A 23,120-nucleotide genomic window follows, 5' to 3' on the forward strand; every position below is an offset into this window, starting at 1 on the left:
AAAATAGTTTATTTCACGATTAATTAGCTGAATTTTTTTTTTTTTTTTTTCAGTTTAAAAAGTTTTATAATAAATATAAAAGGAACACAAAATTTTTATATGAATCAATTCTTTAAAAAAAAAAAATTTTTGAAATATTTTATTTTAAATATATATAATAAAATTTGTTTCTATTTTTGTGCATCATTTATTTTAAAAAGTAATAGTAAATGTATTTTTTTTTTTTTGATAAAAAAAAAATAAAAGGGCATGCTAATATTTATACAGAATGAGTATAAAAAGTAAAATAGATATGAGTTTAGATGAACTCATAGAAAAAGAAAACATAAAAGTTAATTTGAAATCTTCAAATGAAAAAAAGACTGTAAATAAATTTATAGAAAAAAATACAGGTATTAATAATAAAAAAAAATACATATATACATCTATATATATATATGTTTACATTAAAAAAATGAAGAAATATATTTGTTACATATCTAATATTTAATTTTTTAAAATTTTATAAATATAGGTCAGAAGTATTTACATAGTATAATTATATCTAATGTTAACAGCAAAAATTTAGAATTATATAAAAAAGAATTTAGCAAATTTGGGAAAATATATAATATATTTCACGATAATGATAAAAAAATTACGTAAGTTATATAATGCATAAATAATAATACTTATTTTTTTTTTTTTACATCATTTTATAAATAATTTTATTTATTTTTTTTTTAATAATTATGTAGGTATGTAAAATATGATAATAAAAATTCATGTGATAATGCTATAAGTACTATGAATAATAAAACATTAGATGGGGATACAATTACAATTGTTTTGGTATTTATTTAATTAAAAAAAAAAAAAATAAAATAAAATAATATATCATTTTAGAAAAAAGATTAATATAAAAATTAATAAAAAAATATATGTAAATTTTTTTTTTTTTTTTTTAAATATAGGGTAAAAAGATATTGGATAAAAAGAATGGAAAGAATATGAATCAAAATAATAATATTATTAATAATAATATAAATAATAATAAAATAATTCCACCTTATAAAGTCCCTATCTATAATCCTAATACATATCCATATTATGTAAATAATTATACCCCTTATAATAATATGCCATACCCAAATACATACCAAAATAATTTTTTTGAAAAAAATATTACACCTTATAATAATAACAATAAAAATATTTATGGTAAAAAGAAATTACACATATTTAAATATTTTTATCTTTTTTTTTTTTTTTTTTTTTTTTTTTTTATATATATCATATAAATACATTTATTATTTTGTAAAATATATAATAATATTTCAATTTTTTTTTTTTAATATATTTTACTTTATTATAGAAACACACAAAAATAATACCATAATAGTAACAAATGTTCCCACTTATTTAAACGCTGAAGATATTTTTTCAGCTTTTCAAGAAACTGGAAAAATTGTTGATGTACAAATACTCATGAATGAAAAAGTAAAACAAATATTTATTAGTTTTTTATTTTTTATTTTTTTTTTTATAATATTTATTTAATATATTGTTAATATCTATATAATTTATATTTTCATATGAAAGTGTGTATATAGTTCCTTAAAAAAACCATTTTTTTTTTTTTTTTTTTTTTTTTTAATTCATTCAATTTTTTTTTTTTTTTTTTTTAAAACAGAGAAAATTAACAGGAATTGTAAGCATCGAATATGAAAAAAATGAAGCAGCATCTGATGCAGTACGAATGTATGATGGTGGTTTTTTAAATGATAACAGAATTAGAGTGTTTTTAGATTGTCGTTAAATATCCATTATTTTTTTTTTTTTAAAACATTATTATAAAAATAATTAAGAGAATTTAATAAAAAGTAATTTAAAATTTATGATCTTATTAATGAAAAAAACATGAATAAATATATTTATGCATGTATTTTACTTTTTTATTATATGCATAAATTTATTAAGATATATATATATAAATATATATATATATATATTATATTTTTATTTTATCTGCAGCTATTCTTTTTTAAATTAAAATAAGTTAAAATAAAAAAAAAAAAAATTATAAATAAATGAATAACAATACACAAAATGATTAGTAAAATTACACAAACTTTTTGTGATAAATTATTGAAGTAAAATTTTAATTACCTTTTTTTTTTTTTTTTTTTTTCTACTATTTCTTAATATTCTGCCTAAATTAGAAAAATAAAAATACTTAGATTAATTATTTATGTATAATTTTTTTTTTTTTATTTTGGTTTATCGTGCTTATATTGATTTTTGATCTGTTGTATATATTTTTTTTTTTCTTTTTTTCTTTTATTATTATTATTATTAATTAAGGCATATATATTTATTAGAGATAAATTAAAAATTAAATTTTTATTTCTAATAATTTTGATAGGATAGAAACATTTATATATATATATATATATTATTTCATTAAGTTAAAACATCTTTTAATTAAAATATAAGAAATTGATTTTACTTATGCAATTTAAAAATATATATATATATATATATATATATATATATATATATATTTTTTTCAATAATTAAATAATGAAAAGTGATAGTGTATTTTTATATTAGTGAAGTTTTTTTTTTTTTTTTTTTTTTTTTTTTTTTTTTTTTCTTATATATTTAAATTCCCTAATAATAACTACATTATTCTTAAAATTATAAATTACATAATAAATATTACTTTTTACTTAATATTTTTTTTTTTAAATATTATTATTTTGTTATTATTATTTTTTTTTTTTTTTTTTTNTTTTTTTTTTTTTTTTTTTTTTTTATTATATTTTATGCCATTTCTTTTATTATAATTTTTCTTTGAAACAATACTATTTATGCTATGTTCATACATCTATAAGTTTTAAAATTATATTTTTTTTTTAAATGCATTCTTATTCTTTTTTCATAATTTTTTTTTTTTTTTTTTTTTTGTTTATATGTCTTTTATGCCGTTAATAAGATTTTAGTTATTTTATTATTTCCTCTAAAAAAAAAAAATATAAAGAATTACTATGTTTTTCATAAATTATTCTATTTTTTTTTTTTTTTTATAAAAATAAAAAATTAATATATATGCATACGTTTATATTTCAATAGAGTGTATTTAATATAAAGAATTGTAGACAGTTATTTTTGTATTTTTATTTCATTTTTATTTTCCTTTTTTTTTAATATGGATGAATTAAAAGAAATTATATATGAATTGAAAAAACTAAAAAAAAATTTAAGAAATAAAGTTGTAAATATAAATTACTATGAATTTATAAATAATAATTATTATATTGAAAAAAAAATTATTTATAATTTATATCAAATAATAAAGAGCTATTATTATTTACTAACTTTTTTTAGTAAAACAAAAAAGAAAAAGAAAAAAGAAAAAGAAAAAAAAAGAAATTATAAAGACAAGTATAACAAAAAAAAAAATGATATAAATGAAGAAACTATTTTAAAAAAATTACAAAAAAAAAAAATATTACAAAATAGATATACAAAAAAAATAAAAGATTTTCTTAAAACAAATAAATCAATTAATATATTCAAGGATTATATAGAAAAAAATTTTTTAATAAAAAATTATAACAGTAATAATAATAAAAAAAAAAATAGAATAATAATAAACATAGAAACAAATATTTATTTTAATAATTTCGTTACACACATAATAAATTTTCTATATTTGATTTTGCAAAATAACATTAATCACGAAAATTTCAAAAATATTTATTCATCAAATGAATTAAGAATTAATGTTCATAAATTTGATGAGAATTCGGACTGTTCTTATAATATAAATAATGAAGAATCAATTCAAAGTAATGAATTTGTAAATATAATAAACATAAAAAATAAAAAAATAGAAGATATTAATACTACATTTAATGAGGAAAACTCAAAGGAAAATAATAAATTATTAAAAGATTATATTTTTTGTGAAGAAAATATTTTAAAAAAAGATAACTTGAAAATAGGAAATACCTTCAATGAAGAAAACATATCTGATGGTTCAAATATAACAGAACATTTGGATAAAAAAAAAGAAAAAGAAGATGATCATATGAAAAATGAAAACTATTTTTTTTTTCATTTATATAAAAAAAATATGTACCTTATAAATAAAGATATAGAATCTTATTATTGTTATAATTCTTTTATTATCAGAAATATTGACTCAAATTTATTATACATAATTGATAATGATATGAATCTGTTGAAAATATTGTTTTATTTTGACGTAGTAAATCTTTTTGTTATTTATTTATATATGAAAACATGTAAAAATGAAGAAATGCGTAAATACATATCTATTTTATTAATTATAACTATAAAATTTAAAAAAACTTTTAAATTATCTTCTAATACTTTAATTGAAAATAAAAATATTCCTATCCTTTTTTATATTTTTTCAAACATTTTGAAGAAAAATATATTTAAAATAAATAATAGAAATAATGAAAACAATTTAACAATTACTATTAATAATAATACATCAAATAATTCCTTATATAAATTAAATTCAAATAAAAAAAATAATTTATATTTTTTAATAAATTTAAATGAACTTTATATCACTAAAACTACAAATGATATAAAAAATATGAATGGAATAAAAAAAAAAAAAAATACTTTTTTATTTTCTTACAAAAATAGTGAATATTATACTAGTAAAGAATCACTAATTTTAGTAAATAATCATAATAATATTATTAAAAAAAAAAAAATAAACAAAATAAATATAAATGATATAATAAAAGATAAGATCGAAAAAAATGACTATTATTATTCTTTTATTAAAGATGAAAATGAAATCGATTCAGTAAATCTTACTTTAAGTATCAATAATACGAAAAATGAAAATATACTTTTTCATAAAAGTTACATAACAGAGCATATTTATAATCTTTTTTTAAATAAATATAATTTAAAGCTTGAAAAAAATATTATTTCAAATCAATTAAAAAAAGAAGAAAATAACATATCCTTATTTGATAACTACAAAAAGATATTTCATAATTTTTTTTTTTATTAAAAATCTTTAATAATATTTTTCTGTATTTTTTTTTTTTAAATATATACATTGCCATGGTATATATATATATATATATTTTTTTTTATCGGGTCATAAATTAATTTTTGAAAATAAATTTTGCAACAAATGGAAAAAAAAAAAAAAAAAAAAAAAACTATTAATAAGAGTTAAAATACACATTTTTTTTTTAATAATTGTTTTTCTTAATAACAATAAGAATACTTTTTATAAATTATTCTTTATGTATACTTTACCTTTTTTCTTATATGAATAACATAAAAATGATTTATTAGATAACATTTAGTGCATAACAAAATTATCATTTTTTTTCGGATTAAAAAAAATATTTTCTTTTTATTTATAAATGATAATATTATTTTGTTTTATTTTTCAATAATTAACTTTTTTGATTTATTTTTCCTTTTTTTATAATAAAAATTTATTATTATTATTATATTTTTTTGCACTTTTTTTTTTTCTTTACTATTTTTATATATTATTTAAAATAAATAGTTCCTAAATAAGAGGATACGAAATAAAATGTATGCCGTAAAAAATTTTAAAATGTTGCATGTTATTTGTTATAATTTATCTCTCTTTTTTTTTTTTTAAATAAATTTATAATTTAAATTATAAATATATTTATAAATAATAAAATTTATTGAATAACAATTCTTTTACTTTATTCTTAAAAAAGTATAATCTTATACTACAGGAGAAAAAAAAAATAAAAAAAAAAAAAAATACAACACATTGTCTTTTTTTTTTATTAAAATATATATATATATATTCATTACTATATAAATTTTTAATATTTATCATACTTGTTTATCTCCCTTCTTTTTTATTTTTATACTGTGTTATTTATAAAAAAAAATTGTAACAAAAAAACCACTTTAGAATTTTTTTTTTTTTTTTTTAAATTTAGAATTCTTTTAATCTTTTAAAAATATCCTATTATGAGATACATATTTCAACCCTTTTTCTTTCATAATTAAATTTTAAAATGATAAAAATTTATCTTTTAATATTTTTGTTAATTCTTTTTTCATCCTTAAGTTATTTATCAGAATCAAGTAACCCAAAATCATTTGAGAAAAAACCAGAAGATATTAATGAAAACGCTACAATATGTTCAGATATAATTATATATCTAAATATTACTGATAAATTGGCACCCCATAGTCTAAATGAATTCAAAAAAAAATGCGTTACCCATATAGTTAAAATAAAAAAAAATTTTAATCATAAGGATACAATAGGTTTTTCAAATGAATTTATATTAAGTCTTATACATATGAAATCTCTTCATGCAAGTGGGGATGAAACGGATGCTTATAATATAAAACATATTTTAAGTAAATTACAAGTTAACCTAAACGAAAATAGTATAAATGACAAAGTTAGAGATCTCATAAAATTTAATAAATTTTTATTAGATACATCTAATGTCAAAGATATAGAAGAATTTCTAGTATTAAGTAGTGATAAGGATGAATATATGAACGAATCAAAAAAAAATGTAATATCAACTGTAAAAAATTCCTTCAAACATCACATGCATTTTTTTATAAAAAGTGAAGAAAAAATATATTTAAAAAAAGAATTTCATGGTCAAAAATTCCTTGATATATATAAAGAATTTATTTGTGTGCATCATATTCATCTGTGTCAAATTTTTTATCAACAAGTTGAAATATATTTGAAGATGAAAGCCATTTTTTATGGATTAATAAATTATATTGAACAATATTCTCAACAATTGGTTAAAAGTGATTTATCAAGAATTTTAAGTTTGAATAAAAAAGAAGGTGATTTAGTTCAACTTTTAAGTAACTATGCGTTAGATGAAGAAGAATATGTTATTAAAAGAATGTTTATGACAAATAATACACCTATGTTAGAATTACATAAAAAAGATAATGAAAGAAATCAAAAGTCTGTTCCTGATAAGAAAGCAGTAAAAGTTATAGATCTAAAAAAAGAATTAGAAAGTTTAGAAAAGTATGAAGAATTAATAAACTTAACAAAAAGGTATATACGTTCAATTACAGATATTGATGCAGATATTTCATCTCTCGTTGATGAATTAGATCAATTGGATATAGAAAAATGTAATCCTTTCATATATATAAGAAGACAAAAAAAAAAAAAAAAAAATTTGTTATTCTCTATTACAAAAATAATATAATATTTTAATAATTTTGGGATGCATATATATATGTATATATGTGAAATTTTTTCAATAAATATATATATATATATATATATATATATATATATATATATATATATATATATATATATATATTTTTTTTTTTTTTTATAGTTTTGTTGGATTTAAATTTCCTTATAAATTATGGTTTTTTACGTATAACTGAAGAAAAATTAGGGATATTCGAGGATGATATTTTACTAACTTATATAAATTTATATAGAGCTAATAATATAATTTTTTTATATCTACTAAAAATAAAATATGAAAAATTCAAACGTTCTGAGCACCATGCATATGAATATCATGATCAAAACAAAATTCCAACAGTGAGTAATGAAACTATACAATCTCATTTAAGCCAAACAAACAAATATACAAATTTAAAAGAATTCGATAAAAATGTAATATTTCAACATTTTAAAAAGAGTTTGACTGAAGTCCTTGAAAATTTTGATGTGTCGTCATATGATGAATCAAAAATTGAGTATTTTTTTACCATGGCATTTAAAAATTGCAATATAAATCAAAGTGATAAAAAAAAAAAAAAAAAATGATCAACTATTTTAGAAATTCTATTTTTTCTTTAATTTTACGTTTACTCTTATAATTGTTCTCTCCTTTTTTTTTTCTTTTTTCTTCTTTTTAGATTATTCAAGAAACTCAGCGGAAATGTGGATAAGTTTTTTATATACATACGACAACTATGGATGTATGAAATAATTTATTCATTCTATTTATCTATTTTATATATTTATTTATTTATTTATTTATTTTTTTTTTTTTTTTTTTCTTAATATTGACAGGGTTTTTTTTTAATCCAAATAATACAATTAGCGAAATCCGTAAAGAACATTTTATTAGACACATTTTAGGTTAGTAAAAAAATTATTTATCCTTCATAATTCATTTTTTAAATTATCTATTTAATATATTATTATTTTTTTTTTTTTTTTTTTCTTATTCTAAATAAATTTTAAAAGTTAGCAGAAATTTTATTATGAGAAATAGTAACGCATTAATGCATTTAGATACCCAAGTGTCCAAGTTAATTGATTTTATATATTTAGTTTTAGGAATGGATTATTCCTCATATGTTTTAAATTTTTCTATACAAAGTAACTTCTTTAAATATGATTTTGAAACATTTAAATTTGATAATTTAAAAACGAAATTTAGCTATGATTGTATAGATTCCATTGCAAATAATTATTACTTTTTTAATGATGAAGAAAATGAAGTTTTTAATACTGATTATAATGATAATTTTTATATGAATCTTCCGAATATATATAGCCTTGCATACCAATTATTCAATGAGTTAGCTATTAATATTAATGTTATTACTAATACTCCTTTAAAAAAAAGATTAAAAAATAGATCAAGTTATGCTTATTTTACTATAATGAATATTCTTGGAAATAATAATGACATTTATTCTAAAAATATCCGTCATGTATTTGCTTCGTATGTTTTAGCTTTAGGTATGTATGAATGTACTTATATTAATCCATATATATATTAATCCATATATATGTATATATATATTAATCCATATATATATATATATATATTAATCCATATATATGTATATATATTAATCCATATATATATATATATATATATATATTTGTGTTATATTAATTTTTTTAAATTTAATTCCTATCAACACTTTTTATTATTCATATTATTTCATATTTTGTTATAATCTATTATTTACTTAATCATTTTTTTTTTTCATTCATATTCTTAATTTACTTTATTTTTAATTTATTCAAATTTTTTTTTTTTTTTTTTAAAGTATTTTTTATTGAATCACATATAGATATATCTAGATATAAACCAAAGGATCTTTTTTTTTTAAAGCAATCTTATCCTCTAATAGATCATAAATATGCTGACGATTTTAAAGTGGTGGAAGATAATTGCAAGTTATTATTTGATTTTATGAAAATTTATAAAAATTCAAAAGCATCTCATTTAAGCCATGTAGAAGAAGTTATGAAATTTTTAAACTTAATAATAATTGTTTTATGGGGTAAAGAAAGCAAGAAATCTCTTTATTATGATGATGATGTTAGCTTATATAAAAAATTACTAATTAGTTGTATTTTTAATGGAGGTAAAAAAAAAAAAAAAAAAAAAAAAAATAATTTTATATTTAAATATAATATATTTATTTAGTTTTATGTCTATATTTATTATTTGAATTTTATTTTTTAAATATATTTGAACTTTTCTAATTTTTGCTTTTCATTACTTTCCTATTGGTTGTAGGATTATCAATTCAGGATAAACTTATTGCAGATATCACAAAATCATGTGACATTTCTTTTTATGGAATAACTCCAAAAATATTAAAAGAAATAATTGAAATAAATTTAAGTACTAACAAGTGGAATCCTGTTATTATAGAAAAATTAGCACATTCATTTGTTTTAAATTGCAAATTACAAAGTATTATGTATGATTCTATGAATATAGAAAATGTTACATTAAAAAATTTTTCTAAATTAGTTATGGCACCAGAAATTTTAAGAACATACCACTGCTTTAAATTAGGAAGACAAGCTGCTAAATTATTAGAATCAATTATTTTAAAAAAAAAATTCGTTAGATTTCGAGTAAATGATGCTGTTGATGTATATGATTTTTTTTTTACGAAAAAAGTAATTTCCAATAATATTCACGAAGATTTTAAAGAATTTTTAAAAGATAAAGAAGAATATGAAAAAAGACAAATTGATACTATTTTACAACATAGTCCCCTGAGTCAAGAACAGACAAAAATTTTAATTGATAATTATGAATGCTATTGGTTTAATAATTTTGAAAATTTTAAAACATTATGGATGCATGTATCAAGTAAAATTATATTCATTTTTGATGAGAAAAAATATTTTCTTCTCTATCTTATATACTTAAATTTTTTTTTTTTTTTTTTTAGGTAAATTAGGAACAGGTACATATATAAAAAATTTTTTCTCTGAAATATGGTCTAATATGCGTTATTTGTTTAAAAAAAAAACAAACGTAAAAGATGTTGAATATTTCCCTGGTATAATTTATTATAAAATAAACCTTTTTAATTTTTATAATGTATTTTTTTTTTTTTTTTTTTTTTTTTTTATCCTTTAATAATAATTTTTTTTTTTTCTTTTTTTTTTTTTTTAATTTTTAGCAAGCATATCTGAAATAAATCTTCTAGATTATTATTCTCCATTAGTAGTTTCGGAAATTTTTTGTCAAGAACAAATGCAAATTCTCTTTTTGACTTTAAAAAATGATAAGCATGAAAATCGTAGTGAAATTCCTGATAAAATAAAAACAGCTTATTTTCAATGTAAATTTAATTATTATAGAGATAATAATAATGACCCTATTCATAGATTACAACCAAGTCATTTTATGGATGGAAATGTTTATGTGTTCAAACAACCATATTATCTAATTTACAATATCGATAAAACATATAAGAAAAAACTTGTAAGATTATTCTTAAGTGAAAAGACTTTAGAATATTTATTAATGGATAAGATTAGTATACCTGAATGTTTTGGACGTTGTACAACCAAAAATTTTAATAGGGTCATCCTTCAAAATCAGAGTCCAAAATCAAAAGAAATTGTAATTCAAAACCGATTAGTACCATCTAATATTCCTCGTAAAGTAAAAGCAAGAATGTATATATATGTTAATGAAGCTTATATTCATAATTTATATACAGATTATTTAACCAATGAAAAAATAAGTAAAATTGATATTGAAAACAACAGTGTTAAAGTTTGTATGGGAAAAAGTACATATTTAGTGAATTCTTTTCTTACAAGATCACATTTTGATTTATCTCATAAACCAGTTTATGATTTTAATCTTGATCATAACTTTTATATTTTTCTTAAAAAAAATGAACATTTAATAGCTGGAAATCCTAATCATGAATGTTTTATAAATTATGATTTATTAATTACCAATATAGGTAAAAGAAAAAAAAAAATTTTTTTTTTTTTTTGAACAGTGTATATGTGCATATATTTCAATATATATAAAATATTTCTAATTTTTTTTTTTTTTTTTTAGTGCTATGTTATTTCTTCTTACATAGTTCTTTATTATTCTACTATTTTGCAATTTTCACATTCTTTTTTTTTTTTTTTTTTTTTTTTTTTTTTGTAGATGTGGAGGATCCATACCGTGATATAAGCTCAGATTTGATAAAAAATTTATATATCTTAAAAAATAAATAGTTATTAAAAAACAAGGAATATAAAATTACATTTATATAAATATATATATATAAATGTATATATATATATATAAATGTATAAAATACTTTAAAAATATTTATCAAAATAAAAAATGAAATAATTTTTATTTCATACAAAAAAGAAACAAAAACTTTTTATATTCTTTAAAAAATGGAATTTTTTAAAAATGATTTTTCATTCTACTTAAAGTATCAATTTTTCTATTTAAAATTTCTATTTTACTATCCTATAAAATTGTAAAAATTTTATAAATTCAAGAAAATTAGAAAAATTATAAATTTTTTTTCTATTTTTTCCTTTCAATTTTTTTTAAAGTAAAAAAATTTTTATTGTTTTCTTATATATATACACATATATATATATATATTATAGTTATATTTTTTTGTATAAATTTTTTTTTTGGCCCTATATCATTTAATATATATATACATTTTTTTTTATATATTTAACGTTCCTTCTATCCTTACTTTAATTTTTAACAGTTTTTCTAAATTAAAAATTTTATCTTTCAATATTTTAATTATTTCATCATTATTTAAAAAATCAGAATTCTATTTATAAAAAAAAAATAAAATAAAAAAATTATATTTTATTTCCATTAATTATAAAATAATTTAACAAAAAATATTTTTTTTATTTTATATATTGAAATTATAATTTTTTTTTTAAATACCATTTCATTCAATATATCATTTTCTTTATTTAAAGGTAAATTTTCTTTTTCACTAATTGCTTTTTCTTTTTCTTCGTGTGAGATATTTAGATTTTCATCTTTCGTTTCATTTTGAAATTTATTTAGTTGATTTTTAAAAGTGTGTAAAACTTTTTCTACACCCATATATTTGCAATTAACAATTTCCTCAACACCTTTTTTATCAATTTTAAAACCTAATCTTTTAAATACCTTTTCATTTAAAGTATTCCAATTATATTTTTTTTGATTTATTGAATGAGCTTTACTATAATTATGTAATTCAACAAATTTTGGTAAGCAAACATTTACCAATTCAGCCATCAATACTCCGTCTGAAAAATCTCTGTGTATATTTTTTATTTTACGTGATAAAGTAAAGCTATTTAACCATTCATATAAATCATTCAGTTCTTCTTCTTTTATTTTAGACACAGTTTTTATTAAGTCATTTTTATTCATTTTTGCTTAGAATCATATTCAGGAATTAATAGAAAAGAAATAAAAAAAAATAAATCAATGCTTATATATCTTGTAGAATAACATAAAAAATATTCAATAAATAAAGTAAACTTCAAAACTTCACTAGAATTTTCACTATATAAAAAAAAAAAAAAAAAAAAAATTCATATTTTTGTAAATATTAGTATTCTTCATTTTTTTTGAAATTTTACTTATAAAAAACAAGAAAAAAAAAAAAATATAAAAGTAATCCTAAGTATTATTATATAACGCTTTTCATAGAATTGTAGTTTTTCTTTACAAAATAAAACATATTTTACAATGTTCCAAATATAATTATCATTATGTATTTTAAAATATTTAAAATTTTTGTAAAAATTTTTAATTTAAAAAAATTTCATTTTGAATATAATATATATATTAGAATAAGGACCTTTTTTATTCCATTAATAAAAAAAAAAGAAAACTTTTCTTTAAATTATAATTTGAATCTCTTTTTTTTTTTTTTTTTAAAGTATAATGAGATACAAGAAATTCTTCCTATTGTTTTAATTCGGAAAAAAATAAAAATTTTGCAATAGGAATTTTTATTTTAAAAATATTTTTTTTTTACACTATTATAAATTAACATTTACATTTGCAAATTTGGCAATAAATTAAATAACAACATTTTTATAAAATAATAATAGAGTAAGATGTTTTAAATTAAATTAACTTTATATATCTTTTTAAATGAATATATTTTTTTAAATAAGAAAAAGAGAAACAATTATAAAATTATCATAATTACACATAAATATTTATCATGTAAGATTAATATAAACCTTTTTACTTTACACTCATTGACTCTATTTTTAATAGGTATTTATATATGGAAATATTACAAAAAAAAAAAAAAAAAAAAAAAAAAAAATATATATATATATATATATATAACAAAATTCTTAAAAAAAAAAAAAACAGATAAATAATAAAAAAGGATATTTTATCATATATATACAAAATATAAAAGAAATAGACAAACAATGAAAAAGACTAACAAGTTTAATATTTTATAATAATAATTTTTACATTAATACCTTTTTTTTTTACACAAATTTATGTCTAATAAAAGTAACAATGTATATATTCAATTATTTAAATATTTATTAATGTACATTTCCAAAAATAGGAAAAATACATATAATAATATTTTAGAAATATTAGAAAGTTGAGTTTTATCCTATCATTATATAAATAATTATATATTTATATTATTTAATATTTACTCATTTTTTTAGCTTTTTTCTATTTATTTATTTTATATTTTTATTTTTTATTATTTTTTTTTTTTTTTTTTATGTAATCTATAATTATTAAAAATGTTATTGTTATTAATTAAAATTTTAAATAAGGATATATATTATGTTATATACACATTGAATATTCTTTTTTTTGTCTAGGTTCCTTATACCTTCTGTATGGTAAGACAGCACCTGCAGAAGTGCATGCACCACAAGGAGCTGAAGAAGCTGGGTAAACGAAACATTTAGAATTATCATATCTATTATCTACTGCTGCCTCTTTTATTTTTTGAATATAATCTTTAGCTATTTCAATCTCTTTATTTTTTTCAGATATTAATTCCATTTTTTCCCTTTTTTTCGTTTCAAATTGACGTAATATTTCTTGTTGTGCTTCATAGGCATTTTCTATAGTATCATTCCATTCACCCAATTTTTTGTTGTTTTGAAAAATTCTCTGCTCTTTTAAAGCATGACTAAATAAAACATTTTTTTCATATTCAGACATTGCTGCTTCTAAAGCTTTTCCTTGCTCTTCTTGGGAAACCTTCATATTTTGCATCCATTTAGCTTGATCTTCTATATAAGTATCTGATATTTTTTTTAAAAATATTATCACTAAAGCTTTCATTTCTTCTAAAGTAAGCATTATTTCTCCACAACATTTCAATTTATGTACTAACTTTTTACTAGATAAATAATTTTCAACATGGTTCAAATCTAATCTTCCTATTAAAAAAATATTTAGTAAAAATTATTAAAATAGAAAAATATAATAAAAGAACATTTTTTTTATATATTTATATATTTACATATATAACGTAATTGTCATTGCATTGTTTGTAATACATTTTTTAAATTTTATATAATAAATAAAAAAAAAAAAATAAAACTTCCAATTTACAAAATATAAACTAAATTTTGAATTAAATTAATATAAATATACATTTTCATTTTTAAATTTGAATTAATTAAATCTATCATAAAATATGATTATATTTGGAAAGGTATATATCATATGTATATTTTATGTAAAATTAATAAAGTATGTAAATAATTCTTTAAAAAAACAAAGTACCATTTTCATCAACAAATCTACAAACATATTCCATAAAACCACATTGCATTAAAAAATGCCTTAGTATCATTTCTACTGTTTTATATGGTAATTTTCCTTGTTTGTCTATATCGTGACATGCAAAAACCATATCTAATTGTTGTTCAAGCCCAGGATAGCTTGCATAAATATTCTGTCTTTCTATTTCTTCTTCTTTTGATGCTACTTGTCCCATTTTATCAAATGATGGATTAAGAAGTAATTTAAATATAATATTAAAAAGAAAAATTTTTTATATAAGAAAAATAAAATAATAAATAAGAATAAAAAAAAAAAGAAAAGAAATAAGTCAATTTATTTTATTTTTTTTTTTATTTCATATAGTATTCTATAGAATTAACAAGAAATTAACAAATTAGTTAAGACTTACAATTGAAAACATAATAAATATTAATTATTAGTTTCTTACATTTAAATAAAAGTTATATTATCAAAAATCATTACAACAAAAAGTAAAAGGATAAAAGAATTTTGTAAAGAACATAAAATAATAATTGTGTAGACAGTAAATAATTTACATTTGCTAAACCAACGAAATCAAAAATTATGTTTTCTTTTTATAAGTAATTATATATATATATTTATATAAATATATAAACAAGAAATAAGATCATGTGCATAAATACATTACTTTTTTTTTTTTTTTTTTTTTTTTTTTTTTTTTTTTTTAGTTCTACTTTATTTTAACCAACACTAAAAGAAATAGAAAATAAAGAAACTAAAAATATACCTTAAATTTTGCAAATATATAATTTATAATAAGATTTTCATTAACAATTAAAAAATAACTTTTTAAGGTTCATAATATATTTTTGAGAAACATAATTATTTCGCACTTCCCAGCATTTAAAAAAAAAAAAAAAAAACCTTACAAGGCCATGTATTATAGCCATTTATATGATGTAAATGGTATTTTTTACTATTTTCACATAATTTTTTTCCCTTTTATGCATAAAAAATGAAATAATAAAATAACACAAAAATAATATTTTTTAAGTAATATAAACTAAATATAAAATAAGAACTCGTGTGCTCTAATTTTTCTGGTGAAAATCTTTTTCAGAATACATGACCATTCACAAATTTCCATTTTGGCTATTTTTTTATGAAGAATATTTTAGCATTTTTAATTGCTTGTTCATTTATAATTACATTAAATTTTATTATAAAAAAGTAAATCAAAAACTAAATTTATTTTACAAAATGTGTGTATTTTTTTTTTTTTTTTTTTTTATTTATATTATTTATAAGTTAAATAAGACTTAAATTTTATGCATTATCTATAATATATTTTATATTTTTCATAAATAAAAATGTAAACAGTGATGATAAAAATCAAGAAGAGAAAACTTATAGTATATAACAAAAATCTCAGTTACACATTTCTTTTACTTTCTTTTTAAAGTTTACTCCACTACTAATATTGTTTTAACATTGTTTCTCAAAAATAATAGCACATGATTATTTGTATATTTACAAATATCTCATATATATATATATCAGTGGAAAAATTGTTACACTATAAAAAGATAAAAATTACTTAATAGTTTTTTGTTATATATTCTCTCAATTCTTTTTCACGAAATTACAACTTTCTAATTTTTTTTTTTTTTTTTATTCAAGCAAAAACTGTTACATTTTTAAATATACTATTAAAATTTTAATAATCATTCTTTTTTTAGTTTTAATAATTAAAAAAAATGTAAAATACTACCGCTTAAGTAAATTATTATAAAATTTGTTATTTATTTTATCTTAGCCTTACATCAAATTATTATTTTCTTTTGTTCTAAAATTTTTTTTTTATTCATATATTTTTTAATACATTAGAAGTGGGATAAAATTAGCTTATTGTTTTTTTTTTTTTTTTTTTTTTTTTTTTTTTTTTTTTTTTGCAGTTGCTTAAAATTTTTCAAAATGAAAAAATTGATATTAAAAAAAAAAAAATAAATGCATAACATTTTAAATATTCTATATAATTACTTAATCTTGAAAAAAAAAAAAAAAAAGGTAAAATGTACAACTATTAAGTTTATATTAATGTATTTTATCGTTTAAAGGCACAAAAAAAAAAAAAAAAAATATAATTAGTACATTTAATATGCACTTTTATATTCTATTTGGTTATTCAAAAGTAAATATTATTTATGAATTATCTGACTGACAATCTATGTTTTTATTAATATAAATATTGTAACCTTCACCACAAGGCATACTTGAAAATATTTCCTCCATTGATGAAAAATACTTTTTGTTTAAGGATACTGATGGTATATCAATATCCTTATTTAAAATGGATAACAAAACATAATTGAAAGCATTTGTTCTTTTGAAATAATCATAATATATATAATTATTTACATTGAAAAAATGTATTTTAACACCCTTCTCAAACAATAGTTTACATTCATAAGGATTTAAATAATCCAATTCATAAGTGAATATTAAATTAGCATTTAAAGCACTTAATGTAAAAATGTTTTTTTTTAAAATATTTTTGTCAATACTTAAATTCGGATAAACAATAATAATTTTAACCCCAAGTCTATTTGTTATAACATGTATATGTTCAGGAATGTTCATATCTATACTGAATATAGAAACTCGTTCTTTAAAACTATCGTTGCTTATATGATATTCTTCTAAACTATTTTTAATTCTATTTTGAAGACAATTCTCCTTTGGTAAAAATATTATTATGAAAACTTGATTTTTTAATAACATTTTTAGAAGAGGAAGTACTTGCAACACATTTTCAGCAAATATGGCTATATATTTTAACATTTTATTATGGTTTATAACACTCAAGCATAAATAAGATTCATATAACGAACGAAATGAAGCACATAATGAATAATCATTTTTTAATTCATTACATGGATATTCAATAATATCATGATAAGGTGCTATTATTTCATCATTCTTAATTTTACTATTAACCGTAAATATTCCTATTACATTTTTCCCCTTTATTATATTATCCACATTTTCTCCTACATTTATGACTTTACCAATATATATATTTCCGATTAAATATTTTAATTTTATATTATTATTTTCCTCACATTCATCTAGGTTCTTTTTTTCTATGTCATTATTATTATAACCATTTTTCTTTACATTATTGGGAAAAAAAATGGAAGAGCAAAAAGAGATACATTTTACCTGAATACAAATATTTAATTCATTCAATTTCATAGTTTATAGGTAAAAAAAAAAATAAAAAAAGACATTTATTTAATTTATTCATAAAATACCCTATGTTTTGTATTAATTGTTATATACAAGAACAAAAAAAAAAAAAAAAAAAAAAAATTATAAAATAATAACATATATTATTATTAAAAAGAGTGATTTTAAAAATTCTTTTATCCTTTTTAATTCCTTTAGTAATATATTTAATCTAAAAAATATTTTTTTTTTAAATATTTTTACTGAAATTATTACAATTCATAAATATATTGACATTAATAAAATAAGACGAAAAAATCTTCTTAATATTTTAGATCAAAAAGGTTAAATTTTATACACTACTTAATTACATTTAAAGAATAAATAAATAAAAAACATTGATCTTCTTTTTTAAAATTAAAAAATATTTTTATGAACTATTATATGTACCCATATTTATTATTCCTTTTTAATAGGTATATTTTCATAATTATTACAATCATAATCTCTTAATATTTTTAATAATTTACTTTTCTCCTCTAATAATTTAATTTCTCTTATATTTATATTCTGCTCTCTTTTATTTCTAATTTTATATTGTAAATCTATTAAATATGTTCCTAAACTAATAGTTAATGTCATCAACAAAACTAAAGGAATACCACATGAAAATAATTTATATCTTTTATCAATTACTTCTAATCTGTATTTTGTTCTTATAAATTTTTTTTTTACATAATTTATTAATAATTTCATTTTACTTATTTATATATATATATATTTTTTTTTTTTTGAAAAAACTCATTTTATATATACTAACCAAATGATTAAATTTCAATTTAAATAGATATTTAATGTATTCTTATATACTAATATATCAAAAAAAATATCTACAATATTAATTCATTTTTAAGGTAAAAACAAAAAACATTATTAAAAATACTAAGATAAAAATGTAATGTTTTTAAAAAATAAGTACCTGTTCTAAATTTGTCAATAAATAAAACAGAAAAAATAAGCATATAAAGAATTTTTTTTTTTTTTTTTTTTTTTTTTTTTTTTTTTTTTACATTAATATATAAAGAGGTAAGATATTTAAAAAAAAATTATAATACTTAAACATTTTTATTTAATTTATTAACCAATTTAAAAAGTATTATATAAAATTCATTAAAAAAAATTAGTTTAAAAAAATAAAATATTACGTTTATAACACAAATATTTCATAAAAATATATATTTATATATTTTTAAATTTTTTTAATAAGTTGTAAGATTATATTTATTATTTATACGTATGTACAAAATATTACTTTATATTTTTTAATGATTGTATTTATGTCATAATGTAAATCACTTTATATTCTTTTTGTTATTTTATCCCATTATTTTTTAAAATGATATTATTTACATTTATTTTTCATTTTATGTCTTTTTTATATTTATGCTTCTCATACACAATTAATAAAAAATATGTCAATAAACTAAAGAATATATCAGATATAAAAATACATGGCTATTTTAAGAATTCTTTATGTTATAATTCGTGCAGAAAAAATAAGTTGTTTTTTATATATTCAAGTAATTTGATAGATAAATAAATAAATAAAAGGATAATATATATTTTTAAGATTTTAATATAATTTATTTTTATATTTCTACAACTATTTAAATATAGATAAATATTTAGTAAAAAAAAATTTTCAAACTTACAAAAAACCTAGGGTTAAAATTACAACTTACCTATTTCGAGGTTGTTTTTTTTTTTTTTTTTTTTTAATTAATTTCAGAGAAAAATACTTTAATAAAAAAGAAAACGAAAAATTAATGATAATTTTTATTTTGCATATATATTTTTTTCATAGAGGTTAATGTAGGCTCTCTATTTCCTGGTTTTAAAACAATTTTTAATAAAAAGTATATTTAAAAAATGAAAAAAAAAAAAAAAGAAAATTAAATAAATAAATATTTCTATAAATTTGAAATTTCTTCATTTATATGTTTTATTTGTTTTTTTCTTTTTTTATAACATTATCTGTGAAGATTTTTATTTGAACCTCTGTATAGTTCTCATAAGGATATAATAATAAGAAATATAAAGACTATAAATTTAATACAAAAGTAACATAAGTATATTCTTTAATTTAAATTTATATACATTATTTATATACCTTAATTTATAGGGATAATGTAGTCAAGAATATTTTAATATTCTCTGCGTCATGTTTTACAATTTTCCTTATTTCTAAACTTCTTATATTATTAAGAAATTTTTTTCAAAACCAATATAAAATGGTATAATTTAAAAAAATAAAGGAAAATAAAATAAAATGAAATAGTATTTTTTAAAATTTATATATAATCTTTTATATGTAATTTTTTTAAATTTAGATAAGTGAACAAGAAATACAACTTTTAGGAAAATATGAAAATCCCCACATTGAATTTAATGACTGAAATTTTCTTAAAATGTTTCATTAATATATTTTTATTTTTTTTATGTAATTTTTTTAATTATAATTGTATTATAAAAAAAAAAAAATAAAATATAAACAGCACTTTGTGCATAGAAAATATTCTTTTAAAAAAATTTTTTTAGAATCACAAAACTGTGCACTCTACATTTTTGTGAAAAATAACAACTTTCTTTTTTTAATAAAAACAAAAAATTAAATAAGCAAAAATATATCAATTTTAAAATGTTATAATTTTTTTTTAACAAAAAAAAAAATATTTAAATGTATGTACAGCCAATATTCTTACAATACATGTATATTATTTTATTGTTATATATGGTTATTAAGGTTTATGACCTTCTTAAATTTATTTTTGCATTTTATAATTAAGACTTTTTTTTTTTTTTTTTTTCATTAGTATATTAATGTTTTTCAAATAACTTATTATTATACTGTTATAGAAATTATATTTTTTTTTTTTGTTATTATCCTTTATAAAAAATATAAAAAAGCCCTTAATGAATATTATTTTGATAAACAAGGTCTTACTATTTCATTCTATTCACTTTTTAGTAAAAAATATATTTTTTTCTTTTTTTTTTTTTTTTTTTATTATTCTTCATAATAAAACTTTTCTTTATGTAAAAAATTGGTATTAAAAAATTAAGAAAATTTTAATAAAATAAATTAGTATCTTTATAACAAGAGATAATTTTTATGGAAAACAAGATATATTTCAAAATGTGCAATAATGGGCAAATAAGTATAGATGAAATAAAAGAAAAAATAAAAAATACGAAATTGCACGTTCTAACTTTTGCAACACATGAACAAGGTTATTTTAAAACACTTAAAGAAAGTTGCAAAAACCTAAACATAAATTTAAAGGTATTAGGGATGGGAGAGAAATGGAAAGGATTTATATGGAAATTAATAAAAGTAAAAGAATATTTAAATTTGTGTGATGATAATGATCTAATTCTTTTTGTTGATGGTTTTGATACTTTTTTTGTTCAACCAGCCAATGTTATTATTGAAAGATATATTATAAATTATGACAATTTTTTTGTATGTACAAGTGAAAGTACTTTATCAACTAATTCTCGTTTCTTAAAATTTATAGAAAAAATGCATTTAATTTTCCATGATAGCATCTTTAAAAATAATGACAATACTGATTGGGACTCCTTAAATATAAAAAAAAAATATGAAAATTTTACCTTTTTTTATAATAATTTAAATTTACTTAATTCAGGAGGATGGATAAGTAATGTTTTTTTAGCAAAAAAAATTTTACAATACATACCTTCTTTTATTGATAATGATCAAGTGTTTTTAACAAACTTATATTTAGATTCCAATTATATCTTAAAATTGAAAGGAAAAATAAGTTCAAGGGACAGCAAAAAAATACTAGAATGTGATATTCTAAAAAATATTGAATACTACAATAAAATTATTATTGACAATCATAATATTATATTTCATTTATTTAGAGGAAAAAATGATTTAATCCTACTAAATTATGCAGACTGTATAAAATATTTTCCTTATAAACCTTTATTAAATATATATTACTTAAATGATGAAAAAAAAGAAAAAATTATTTATGAAAATTCATTGAAACCGAAAAAAAAAAAAAAAAATTTTATAAATACTATTATAAACTATATAAAAGAATTGTTCATAAAAAATAAAAAAGACATTAATTGTGATAATAATGATGATGATTTAAAAAAAATTATGTTAGTAATTATGTTAGTAAAAGAAAAATATAAAAATAAAAATGAATGGAGAAAACAAAAATCATTTTTAGATAATGTTTACATTGATAATATAAGAAAAATTGGGCAAATTGAAAAAACATTTAATTACTCTGTTGTTGATGTATATACGTGCTCATCTCCTTGTATTCTTCATATACACTGTTTAAGAAATGTTGATGATATAATTCTTAACATTGGATTAAAAAATATATATAATTCTAAATGGTATGGACACATATGGTATTTATTTTATAGCTTAAAAGATACTTTGAATTTTAATTATTTTAGTCTTTTATTTTCTACAGTAGTTGCATTTGTTACTTTTATCTTAATTTACCTTAAATATCTTTTAAATTTTTTAATATATATAGATACTAATTTCTATATAAATAATATTAAAAAAATAACTTACGTAAACAAAACCATGTTGTTACTAAATGATATTGAAATTTCTTGTTTTCTATCTTTTATATTATCATTTCTATTTTGGATTTTTTATATTTTTAATAAAGCTATAATATAGTAAGAATATATATATATATATATATATATATATATATATCTTAGTACAAATTTTAACATTTTTTTTTTTTTTTTTTTTTAAGATTAAGGATATTGCAGTTATAAATATATTAATCCCCTTTT

General features: G+C 16.8%; 9 protein-coding genes across 9 annotated transcripts; 5 read left to right on the top strand and 4 right to left on the bottom strand.

The window, feature by feature from the left end:
- Positions 1-268: 268 nt before the first annotated feature.
- On the top strand, positions 269-1,798 carry PGAL8A_00442000 (RNA-binding protein, putative; the record flags this gene model as incomplete). The annotated part of the gene is made up of 6 exons (XM_028673161.1): positions 269-392; positions 515-641; positions 738-831; positions 954-1,200; positions 1,355-1,479; positions 1,673-1,798. 6 exons carry the CDS (start codon positions 269-271, stop codon positions 1,796-1,798), a joined length of 843 nt encoding a protein of 280 aa, XP_028529642.1.
- A 1,392-nt stretch (positions 1,799-3,190) lies between these two features.
- On the top strand, positions 3,191-5,047 carry PGAL8A_00442100 (conserved Plasmodium protein, unknown function; the record flags this gene model as incomplete). Its single annotated transcript, XM_028673162.1, has 1 exon — positions 3,191-5,047. The coding sequence occupies one exon, from the start codon at positions 3,191-3,193 to the stop codon at positions 5,045-5,047; it is 1,857 nt and encodes a 618-aa protein (XP_028529643.1).
- Positions 5,048-6,053: 1,006 nt separating this feature from the next.
- Positions 6,054-11,509, top strand: RhopH2 (high molecular weight rhoptry protein 2, putative; the record flags this gene model as incomplete). The annotated part of the gene is made up of 10 exons (XM_028673163.1): positions 6,054-7,161; positions 7,377-7,793; positions 7,912-7,974; positions 8,069-8,141; positions 8,250-8,746; positions 9,064-9,384; positions 9,540-10,127; positions 10,210-10,320; positions 10,444-11,241; positions 11,439-11,509. The coding sequence occupies 10 exons, from the start codon at positions 6,054-6,056 to the stop codon at positions 11,507-11,509; spliced, it is 4,047 nt and encodes a 1,348-aa protein (XP_028529644.1).
- A 181-nt stretch (positions 11,510-11,690) lies between these two features.
- On the bottom strand, positions 11,691-12,683 carry PGAL8A_00442300 (conserved Plasmodium protein, unknown function; the record flags this gene model as incomplete). Its single annotated transcript, XM_028673164.1, has 3 exons — positions 11,691-11,756; positions 11,998-12,081; positions 12,204-12,683. 3 exons carry the CDS (start codon positions 12,681-12,683, stop codon positions 11,691-11,693), a joined length of 630 nt encoding a protein of 209 aa, XP_028529645.1.
- Positions 12,684-14,090: 1,407 nt separating this feature from the next.
- PGAL8A_00442400 (G2 protein, putative) lies at positions 14,091-15,258 on the bottom strand (the record flags this gene model as incomplete). The annotated part of the gene is made up of 2 exons (XM_028673166.1): positions 14,091-14,695; positions 15,045-15,258. The coding sequence occupies 2 exons, from the start codon at positions 15,256-15,258 to the stop codon at positions 14,091-14,093; spliced, it is 819 nt and encodes a 272-aa protein (XP_028529646.1).
- A 1,970-nt stretch (positions 15,259-17,228) lies between these two features.
- Positions 17,229-18,281, bottom strand: PGAL8A_00442500 (conserved Plasmodium protein, unknown function; the record flags this gene model as incomplete). The annotated part of the gene is made up of 1 exon (XM_028673167.1): positions 17,229-18,281. One exon carries the CDS (start codon positions 18,279-18,281, stop codon positions 17,229-17,231), a length of 1,053 nt encoding a protein of 350 aa, XP_028529647.1.
- A 432-nt stretch (positions 18,282-18,713) lies between these two features.
- PGAL8A_00442600 (conserved Plasmodium protein, unknown function) lies at positions 18,714-19,010 on the bottom strand (the record flags this gene model as incomplete). The annotated part of the gene is made up of 1 exon (XM_028673168.1): positions 18,714-19,010. The coding sequence occupies one exon, from the start codon at positions 19,008-19,010 to the stop codon at positions 18,714-18,716; it is 297 nt and encodes a 98-aa protein (XP_028529648.1).
- A 640-nt stretch (positions 19,011-19,650) lies between these two features.
- PGAL8A_00442700 (conserved Plasmodium protein, unknown function) lies at positions 19,651-20,710 on the top strand (the record flags this gene model as incomplete). The annotated part of the gene is made up of 6 exons (XM_028673169.1): positions 19,651-19,834; positions 19,932-20,006; positions 20,119-20,170; positions 20,297-20,374; positions 20,437-20,548; positions 20,645-20,710. 6 exons carry the CDS (start codon positions 19,651-19,653, stop codon positions 20,708-20,710), a joined length of 567 nt encoding a protein of 188 aa, XP_028529649.1.
- Positions 20,711-21,426: 716 nt separating this feature from the next.
- PGAL8A_00442800 (procollagen lysine 5-dioxygenase, putative) lies at positions 21,427-22,998 on the top strand (the record flags this gene model as incomplete). The annotated part of the gene is made up of 1 exon (XM_028673170.1): positions 21,427-22,998. The coding sequence occupies one exon, from the start codon at positions 21,427-21,429 to the stop codon at positions 22,996-22,998; it is 1,572 nt and encodes a 523-aa protein (XP_028529650.1).
- Positions 22,999-23,120: the final 122 nt, after the last annotated feature.

The sequence above is a fragment of the Plasmodium gallinaceum genome (genome assembly GCF_900005855.1).
Source record: "Plasmodium gallinaceum strain 8A genome assembly, contig: PGAL8A_v1_119, whole genome shotgun sequence".
NCBI lineage: Eukaryota > Apicomplexa > Aconoidasida > Haemosporida > Plasmodiidae > Plasmodium > Plasmodium gallinaceum.